The 10,877-nt window shown below is 43.4% G+C and overlaps 1 protein-coding gene across 1 annotated transcript in view; it reads left to right on the top strand.

The window, feature by feature from the left end:
* LOC117545744 overlaps nt 1–10,136 on the top strand; it is a 40,146-nt gene extending 30,010 nt beyond the window's left edge. The window contains exon 6 of the mRNA XM_034215687.1: nt 10,121–10,136. Coding sequence (XP_034071578.1) covers nt 10,121–10,136 — 16 coding nt within the window. The remainder of the gene's footprint in view (nt 1–10,120) is intronic.
* Nucleotides 10,137–10,877: the final 741 nt, after the last annotated feature.

Genomic DNA, 10,877 nt, shown 5'->3' on the forward strand with positions numbered 1-10,877 from the left:
CCAGTGTTTGACATCAAAGCTCCTGCTCTACCGTGTCTCCTTCCTGAGTCGGTGACTCCCACTGCATTGCTACACAGAAGTTTACCTTACAATGTCCAACTGCTAAATTCGTTATTCAGGCACATTTTCTGCAGTCCATATCTCATTAAAATATCTAATGTTAGTAACTATTAAAGAAAAATGGGGACAATTCTGTTTTAATGTAGTTTGACCATTGTAACTGTTCGGCAGACATGGCTACTGATAAAATAGGGCTTCTAACTAATTAGGCTACCTTAAATAAAATCACGAATTAATTAAACCAGTTCAATACGCATTATTCTTAGAATTCTTTATGAGCGTAGTAACGGTAAGGTATTTAATTACTTATTTATTTAGAATTCCATAACTTAATAACAGAGATGGTCAAACTAAAGTAGAGACATGGCAGAAATCCTACAATGAAGCGGGACAGTGAAGTGTTCTCAGATACCTCATTCACACCAACGCAACTCCGGTTCAAGCTCCGTGCTAGAGCTTTTCAGGTTCAGAACCAGTTCTTCGGTTTAGCTCTGGCTCTTTTCACACCGCCCAGAGTCCAACTGGTAATGCGTCTTTGCGTCGTCGTTTGCGTCATGACGTAACCGTTTGCATGCCTGCTTCATAAAGCCAAACCGCGCGGATGAAATCAGTTGCAATCATTTCGTATGGCTCTATCTGCAGCTTTTCCGGAGTCATTTCTGTGGTTTAGTTATATTCTTATAAAAAAGTGTACTTGTGTCAATAAAGGTTTTTTTAAAACACAACTGCTTCCGAGGTCGGTCTTATTTCTTAAGGTGGACTGAACCATGAGTGTGGAGTAACGTTGTATCTTTCATTTAAATGAACTGTAACCTTCACCCAGGTATGTAACAGCTGTTCTCAAATGAACACGTGAAGTAAAGTTTAATATTTATAGTTTTATAGATTTATAATGAGAGGTGATCAACGTGAATGCTCAGGTTCCACCTTAACACGCAGACACGTTGCTTCACCATGAGCAGAAACCTTTATATATACAGCCTATGGCAGAAACTCTGAAACTCTGAAACTCTTGTTAAGTTTCTCCATCGTTGTGTACAAACTGGATAAAACGCGGGCTTTTTGTTGTTGTTCAGGAGTTGATATGCCCCTGCCCCCGCCTCGACGTAAGCGTGACGTATGTGGTGCTTTTGTTCTGGCCAGACAATTTTTTGGTGCTTGAAACGAACCGGATTCCGGAGCTAATGCGGCTTTCACACCAGCGCTTTTCCCTTTCTAGCTCCGAGCTAGAGCTTTTCTGGTTCAGCTCTGGTTTCCCTTTTCTGCTCCCGCTCTGTTCACACCGCCCAGCACTCGACTGGTGCTGCCGCTGCTGCGTCATGACGTCACCGTTTACATCGCTGATTTGCTCCCCAACGGCATTACGGCGCTCACAACAACAACAACAACAACGGGGAACTGCGTCGGGTCGATGATCGTGTTGCTTTTAATCACACAAAGCCAGAATAACTTGAATAACGACTTCTCCAACCTTATACTTTGCTCCAGAGTGCCGTGGTTCATTGTTTATTAATGTGTTTCTGCAGCATTTACCGACCACTGCAGTGTTGGCTGCTCTTCCACGGGAGTTTATTCTCCTCCGTTAGCTCCCGGTTAGCTCACACTGCTGCGGCCGCTCTAAAGTATTCACTGTCCGACTCACACAAGCAGCTGATACATATCCCCAGTTCCCCTTAGCCTAAGTTAATGTGTGTCAGTCTGAATTGACGCTGTTTGGTATCACAACGCTGTTATGAAAGTTTCTCTGGTATAAAATGGGTGATGTTAGCATAGCAACCGAAGCTAAACTGACTACTTGCTATTGCTATCCTATTGTGGCATAAACCGTTTTCTACAGGCACATTTTACCGGCGTATTTTTATAATGATTCTACTTGTGATAGTCGGACACGACAACCTGTGCAGCCCATGTATTGATTGCATCCGATAGCTGCTATAATACAAAACAAAACGTCTGCCTCTCTCCACAATGATCAATAACAATGAACGGATGGTCAAAATAAGGTACAAATAAACAGAATCACACGAAGCCTGGTTAGTGTTGCCTGACTTTATAAAGTGTGTTTATAAGCACTACTGCTTGTAGGCAGGCATGACAGTCGACCCATGTTCAGGGGAGGAGGGTTTAGTTTCCTGCACGCCTCGACGTAAGAGAGACGTAAGCGACGCCACCTCTTAGCTCCGAAGCTCTTGCCTCTAGACCGACAATTTTTTGGAGCTGGAAGTGAACCCGATTCCGGAGCTAAGAGCCGGCGCCACTGTGGTGTGAACAGGAAAACCCGGCGCTTTTCAGGCTCCAGCTCCGAGCCGGAGCTGAAAAAGCGCTGGTGTGAAAGGGGCATAAGAGGCTGCTCGCTGCGGTGTGAAGAGGAAAACCCGGTGCTTTTCAAGCTCCAGCTCCGAACCGGCCCTGAAACACCGTTGGTGTGAATGAGGTATGAGAGAGGGCAATCAAGAAAAGAGAGTGAGCGGCCTCGTTGAGGGAGTTCACGGAGCAGATGAAAAGACACAGAAAGACCGAAGCACAATAAAAACAAATAGGCTATATTTAGGTTTTTTTTTTGTAAATAACCGACAGTTTCAAGAGGAAGTAAAGTCCCCTGGTTTGTCCCCTATACTCTATACGTACCTGTGCACGTCACTGATCTCAAATGCTTTTCAGGCTTTATACTCACAAGTTGATTTAGATCAATGAGTCAAACAGATTTTAGTTCAGGGGCCACATATATGAAGGTAGGATGTGAGCACTTGTAGAGTACAATGTGAGTACTTGCAGAAAAAAAATCTGAGCTTGTGTGTATACATCTACACTTATAAAATATCCACGTATCTGTGAACCAAATTTGAAGTCACAGGAAAAAAAAAAGTTTTGTAGCTTGTAGAAAAAAAAATTAACTTAGTGATGAAATGTTCACTTGCAGAAAAATATATATGTTTTAAATATATTTTCCATTACAACTGCAACTTGGTTATTACAACCTCTCAAATCAGTCATTACAACGTCACGAATCTGCTCTGTGGCAGTATACATCGACGAATAGTCTGCGGCCTTGGCTTTTGCTACACTTATTGCGATGAATGTGTCGCTAAAGTAATTTTCACCTGTAGATGTGGGGGGAGGGAGGGGGTTTGGAGCGAAGGGGCGGAGCTATCAGAACGACGAGGTGCAAACTCGGGTCAGTCACATATGCCTCTTTCACACCAACGCGGTTCCAGGACCGGTTCGGTTGTAAAATAAAAATGCACTAAAAGCCGGATCTAGATTTATTTTCTCTCTCCATTCATTCTAGTGAGCCGAGAGTGGGAGCTCGGGGGCGGGGCTTAAGGGGCACATGCTCTGTGAGCGCACATACGGGTTCTTCTGCTCTGACAGCCAGGCATGACGGGTAATCTGTGACGTTTCGCTCTCTCAAAAGTTGGGCCATTTTGCCTTCATGCGCCAATGAGCAGCTCTCATAGGAAATAACGAGACCCCGCAAAAGAGAGCTGATCCAGAAGGCAAAGCTCTCTGTCTACCGGGCTATTTCCGTTCCTACCCTCACCTATGGTCCTGAAGGATGGGTCATGTCCGAAAGAACGAGATTGCGGATACAAGCGGCCAAGATGGGTTTTCTCCGCAGGGTGGCTGGTGTCTCCCTAGGGATAAGGTGAGAAGTTCAGTCATCCGGGAGGGACTCGGAGTTGAACCGCTCCTCCTTCGCGTCGAAAGGAGCCAGTTGAGGTGGTTCGGGCACCTAGTAAGGATGCCACCTGGGCGCCTCCCTAGGGAGGTGTTCCAGGCACGTCCAGCTGGGAAGAGACCGAGGGGTAGACCTAGGACCAGGTGGAGGGATTATATCTCTTCGCTGGCCTGGGAGCGCCTTGGGATCCCCCAGTCAGAGCTGGTTGATGTGGCCAGGGAAAGGAACGTTTGGGGCTCTCTGCTGGAACTGCTACCCCCGCGACCCGACCACGGATAAGCGGGAGAAGATGGATGGATGGATGGATGGACAATCCTAAATATAAATGTATGTAGCTTATTTTCCATTTGTTTGAGTGAATGAGTACATTATTTTGTTGGCAGCAACAACAACAAAGAAAAAAATAACATCTTGCAGTTAGCAGATAACATGAAGTGCCATTTTAACTGTGAGGCTTATCCACTGAATCTGCATGCAAGTGCAACATTTAGCATTAACATTGAAACTAGTTATTTTTAACACAATTCTTAAAAATTCAAAATTCTAACAACATTCTTTATCCGTGCATAGACCATTGGTGCGTTCACACCTGACGTGATGCAATTTTTGCGGGCGGCGCGATTACATGTAAAGTCAATGCAAAGACGCGGACAGACGCGGTTGATGCGAATGACGCGCTGTAGCCAATCAGCGGTGAGGATCTCAGCCTACCGTCACTGACGTTGAATCAGAAAACCACAACAGCAGCCGTTAGCTGTTAGCACTCAGAGCTCACAGCTCCTCATATCTGTTCAGAAACTGGACAAACGTTAAACAAGTACAAACCAGAGACTGTCAGGGGCGGCGGGTACTGTAGGCTAGGGAAGGCTAAGCCTTCCCAAATATTTGTGTCACTGCATTCTGGTAAAATAAAAAAATATAATGTAGCCTATAATGTTTGTGTCTTTGACATTAGCGCTGCTATGCAGCCACCTGTGCCCTGTACTACGAAGCCAGTTCAACAGACCCTGGATATGTTTGAGTTATATTAACTAACTCTAACAAACGAGATCTCGCTAAGCGGTCCTACGACTCTGGTTATCAACTCGGTAAATCAAGCCAGGGGCGGGGTTAGCTACATTTGACCAATCACAAACAGGGACAAGTGTATTGACAGCGCAGCGTCATACTTCATTAATGAAAAGTAAACTAATATTAGACAAATATGAACTTTAAACATCCATGATTTAAACATATAATCCAGGATACAAGCCACAGAGTTGCACCTGCAAGGTAAATAACAACTGGTTAAAAAATAAATAATTTACAGAGTGTTTAAATTATAGGTTTGAATGCGTACAACAGTTGTATGATCACTGCCCCAGACACGAGTGGATCTGACTTTAATTACATTTGAGTGTTTCGTCAACTTAATGTGTTGATTAAAATAATACTTCTGCATACAGTATATGTGACAATGTAAGTGTTGCACGGCCAGATACGGCTCGAGAAGCTGACTCAGATAAGGAAATATTGTGATATAATATGATCGATGATCTGATTGATGATGTGATATGAATGACAAGTGCGACACGTCGGTGTCTTCTCTGCATAGGCTACAGCAGTTTAAACTCTATTTCCTTTATCCTGTAATATGACTTGATATATTTAAACTCCGCACACTGAGCTCTGATTGGTCAGCAGGCGGTGCTTTCATTTAGTTGATCTCTTTTCTATAGACGGGAGGCGGGCAGCGTCAGGTAAAAAAAAAGTTATTTAGCCTTCCCAAACCTGAGCCTCATGCGCCGCCTATGGAGACTGTCTGTGTCATAACGGGGTGGTGGATGATAGGCTTACATCTAAAAACGTTATTTAAAAAAAACATTATTTATATTTTTTTTACTTTTATTTCTTTTGTTACTTTTTTTTTTAACGGTGCGCGATCGATTGCGATCGACTGGTTGGTGACCACTGATCTAGAGAATTCGAACCGCTCTTATCATGGTTGCCACTGAGGTACTCCGGGTCATTTCACTCCGTTAGGAAGATTCCTAAGCAAAACCAAGCCCCCAGGAAGTGCGCCGGACTCTGAAGAAAATATTCGTTGTGGCCAAACGGCGGTACTACACTTCTGTATCAGTCACTGGGCCCGGAAATACTTTTTCCCATTGACTAACATTGGGAAAGAGACGTCTGTAAATCGTTGGATACGTTTTTTTAAACTAACCAGTATTAACATTTGTATAGCTGGATTCGGGTTCTTCTGCTCTGACAGCCAGGCATGACGGGTAATCTGTGACGTTTCGCTCTCTCAAAAGTTGGGCCATTTTGTTTTCATGCGCCAATGAGCAACTCTCATAGGAATGAGGCCCCGCCTCCCACGCTGTATCCAGTTCTTATTATACATCCATGAACAAAACGGACTATTCGACCGCAACTGAGTTCTTATTATACATCCATGAGAAGAACCCGTATGTGCGCCCACAGAGCATGCGCCCCTTAAGCCCCGCCCCCCGAGCTCCCACTCTCGGCTCACTAGAATGAATGGAGAGAGAAAATAAATCTAGATTCGGCTTTTAGTGCATTTTACAACTATAAGGACTTAATGATTCTAATAAGGGCTATAAAATAGTTCATACTGGGTAGTTTATTTGGTTGTCTGATTTACAGACGCCTCTTTCCCCATGTTAGTCAATGGGAAAAAGTCTTTTTGGGCCGGGTGACGTCACAGACTGATACGGAAATTGCTGTACCGCCGTTTGGACACAACACATTTTGGGCACAGAGTCCGGCGCACTTCCTGGGGGCTTGCGTGAAAGGGGAGACTATGGCTGTGACTTGTGTGTGACTGACCCATGGATGTATAATAAGAACTGGATAGAGCGTGGGAGGCGGGGTCTCGTTCTTTCCTATGAGAGCTGCTCATTGGCGCATGAGGACAAAATGATATGCTGCTTTAAGCTCAGACTCCGGAGTAATTTCCCTCGCTCTCTGTGAGCATCATGCCCCTTGGTATGCAGGACATCATGCCAGGGTTTCTTGTCATTTCTCATCTTGCAGATCGCCATCAATAGAGGTTGCATTTGGATAGTGGTTGCGCTTGTTACTGTAGTTCTGCTTGACGCACACGCTTTTAAAAATATTATTAGACATACTTTATTTAAATCTCTTGCTGCAACCCAAGAAGTCCAGGAAGATGGTCGTCCAAGTTCTTGTTCATGGTAAAAAGTTATGTTGGGTCTCTGATGCTTTTTATAGTGCTGTTTAAACCTCTTAAGATTAAACTCAAATTTCATTAATGAATTGAGTGGAAATTCAGTTTTTCACCTCTTCAGCTACCAATACACACTCCGGCGTTCCTTCGGTTCCATACAGACTGGGCTACTGCCACCCTGATACAAAAGAACACTTCTGCAGTGATTTGAATGTTCACTTCTTATAACTATCAAATTGCAAAAGCCATATACACTCATCATTTCAGCATGATGTGACCTGTATTTTTTCATTTAAAAATGTTTTGAAATATTAAGCAGCCTTTAACATCATCCGGCTGTGTGTGCTTGTTCGATTTATTATTATACTTATTGGATAGTAATGTTGCATCAAGTAGCATTTGACTGTTGTAGATAAACAACTTCTGACTTGTTGTTACATTGGATATTTCTACTTTTCTGTACCTTAAAAAGTACTGGTTTATTTTTAGAAATGCATTGTGTTTACAGTTCTGAAAAGTAGCTAAACATGTTAAATTAATGTAGTGGAGTACAAAGTGGCATTAAATTAAAATACTCAAGTAAAGTAAAAGTACTTCAAAAATGGTACCTAAGTACAGTACTTGAGTACATTTACTTATGGCGCGTTTCCACTGCAGCGGGTAGCCCCGTTTAAGCGTCCTTAACCGTCCTCAAGCGGCCAGGCCGGTTTTTGGTGGCGTTTCAATATAGCCTAGTACCGGCCAGCGGGTACTTTTTCCCTCTTTTTCCGGCCTCATAAAATCGTGGTTCCCTCAGACCAGGGCCAGGGCTGAACTAGTGACGTCAACACTCTCGACTGCTGATTGGTCAGAGAGAATCGTCACAAGATCGCGCGCGAGTTCATCCCTAGCGTCGCATATATATCTAGAAGCAAGCTTGCAGCATTTTTATAAACAGCATTTTGTAAACGGATGAGCTACAAAAATGGCTACGTCTAATAAGAAAAGCACACCGTGGTCGACCGAGGAGGTGACGACGTTCCTACATCTCATTGGGGATGATCAAATCCAGCGGGAGCTCGACGGAACAACTCGAAATGTGAACAAAAACAAAGCCGATCGCCCCGCCTACACTGCGTTGCTACCCCAGGTCCTAAACTGTAATGGAAATGCGCCACGGCCTGGGCCGGCCAGCGAGGCAGCCCGAGGCCAGAGCGAGGACGCTTAGGGACGCTTAAACGGGGCTACCCCGTTGCAGTGGAAACGCGCCATTAGTTACTTTACACTGGTGGAGATCATGAACTTATCTGAATCTCTTGCATGTATTTAAAGACCAGAGCCCGCTGCCCACACTTTAAATACAACATGAACTCCCCATGGCAGACGCTTTACACTTTCTTCAACTGTCCGTAAAAGCTATCTCTTCAGATTGTTTCATTTAACTTTACGGCCTGTGAGGGGTTCAAAACATGGTAGATCTGAACATCCTTATTTAAGTGCTGACACATACATGGCCTGCTCTTTTATGGTGTTTGTGATCTGCTGGAGCTCTGCAGAGCTCAGTCTGCTAATAAAGTCCACTCTGAGTGATTGCAGTCATAAAAGTAAGTAACAGCAGATGTTTCTTAAAACTGAAAATATTCACTGGCTTCTTTTTGTTGTCCCAATGCCTGATTCTTGCTTGAATGGTTATAGTGTGTATTACAGCAGTGACAGTGGATGGTTGATCAGATCCTTCTCAGCCTTCTTTTTCTTCTTTCTTTCATATCTTACAATAAAGTATTATTATTATTATCGTATCACATCTGAACATGATTTTTAGTTAGCAGATTGTGTTGAAACCTTTTTTTTACTTTTGTAGATGATGGTAAGTATAATTACAATTGAATTATAACATAACAGAATGGCTTGATACTCATGCCATATAAAGCTCCCAACCGTTATTCTTCAAGTCCTCAAAATGACTCTAAACTGAGGATAAAGAAGTAAAAACAGATCACTGACATCCAAATAAAGTGTTTTCAGCTGCATTAGATTGGGCCTTTGTCAGGATCTCGACACAAACTGATGAACCCAAATGCACGACCCAGAGACAAAAAACGTCATTTTAATTTCACAGTTCAGGTAATCCCTCTTAACAGAGTAGGTACTGGAAATAACAATAGGCGCTCACAAGGAGGAAAAAACTAGCCATAACAAGAAGAGAACTTAAGAAAAACTTAAGCCTACAAAACTTAACAAAAGAAACAAAACCTGACATGAGCGAAAGTGATCCTTTCAGAGCTGAGGCTTGGCACGACCATTCGGAGAAACAAACAAGACGAACTGACACAGGACAGGGAAGAGACAGGACTATTTAAACATGAGGCGAGTGGGAACAGGTGGAAACAATCAGGGGCGGGGCAGACACTGATGAAGGCGGGAAAAACACACGAGGGGAGGAAGAAACAGGGTCTGAAATGAAAGACAAGAGGTAAATACAAAATAAAACAGGAAATGACAGACAAAACACATAAACAAACTCACACATTTGACGAGACACAACAGAAACTTCCCTCTAGGGACAACCCCTGAGGGCCCAGGCTGATCAGGACGACGATCGTGGAAGTCCCTGATCAGAGTCTTATCAATGATAATTGCGGGAGCTACCCATAAGCGCTCCTCAGGACCGTATCCCTCCCATTCGACCAGGTATTGATGTCCGAGGGAAGAGTATTGTGGGAGTATTGCACCCAAGTGAGTCGGTCGCTCCATGACCTCGGGCTCTGGGACACGAGGCATCTGAGGCAGGTCTCGAGGTCCTGAGTTAGGCGTTCTGTCTGGCCATTGGACTGGGGGTGGTAGCCGGAAGACAGGCTGACGGTGGCACCTAGGAGCATGCAGAATTCCCTCCAGAAGATGGAGATTAACTGGGGACCTCGGTCGGACACCACATCACTGGGGAAACCATGAATCCTGAATTCATGGGTTAGCATGACCTCTGCCGTGAATCGGTCTACTACTACCGGGGAGGAAGAAACAAATGAAAGACAAGAGGTAAATACAAAATAAAACAGGAAATGACAGACAAAACACATAAACAAACTCACACATTTGACGAGACACATTATATCTCTCACAGATATTTCTGCATAGTGTGATTTTAGACCAAACTATTATTCATAAGTAATACATGTTTACATTCTGTTTCTGTTCTGTGTTTCCTGCAGAAAGGAGCAGCAGTGAGAGCAGGATGGAGAGGACCGGCTGTTTTTATATCAGATGAAAACAGCAGCTGTTCTCTCATGAGAACGTCTGAATGCACCAGACCAGGGATGTAAAGTAACTAAGTAGATTTACTCAAGTACAATGTTAGGATACTAGTAAGACAAGGCAAGGCAAGGCAAGTTTATTTATATAGCACTTTTCAACACAAGGCAATTCAAAGTGCTTTACAAAAAATGAAAGACATTAAGAAAATGGCATTTAAAATCAGTCATTAAAAAGAAAAGCTAATAAAAGAAACATTAAAAGAAAAAATACATGGATAAAAGTTACAGTGTAGTCTAAGATATGAATAGTTCAATTAAAAGCAGCGACAAAAAGAAAAGTCGCTTGAAACCTGCAGCGGACCTGCAGGTTTCTGGGAGTTTGTTCCAGATATTTGGAGCATAATAACTGAACGCTGCTTCTCCATGTTTAGTTCTGACTCTGGGGACAGAAAGCTGACCAGTCCCTGAAGACCTGAGAGTTCTGGATAGTTCATAATTTAGCAGGAGGTCAGAAATGTATTTTGGGCCTAAACCATTCAAAGCTTTATAAACCAGCAGCAGTATTTTGAAATCTATTATTTGACACACAGGAAGCCAGTGTAAAGACTTCCGAACAGGAGTGATGTGATCCACTTTCTTAGTGTTAGTGAGGACTCGAGCAGCGGCGTTCTGAATTAGCTGCAGCTTTCTAATAGATTTTTTTGTGAGACCTGTG

This window comes from Gymnodraco acuticeps, unplaced genomic scaffold (genome assembly GCF_902827175.1).
Source record: "Gymnodraco acuticeps unplaced genomic scaffold, fGymAcu1.1, whole genome shotgun sequence".
NCBI classification, from domain to species: Eukaryota; Metazoa; Chordata; class Actinopteri; order Perciformes; family Bathydraconidae; genus Gymnodraco; species Gymnodraco acuticeps.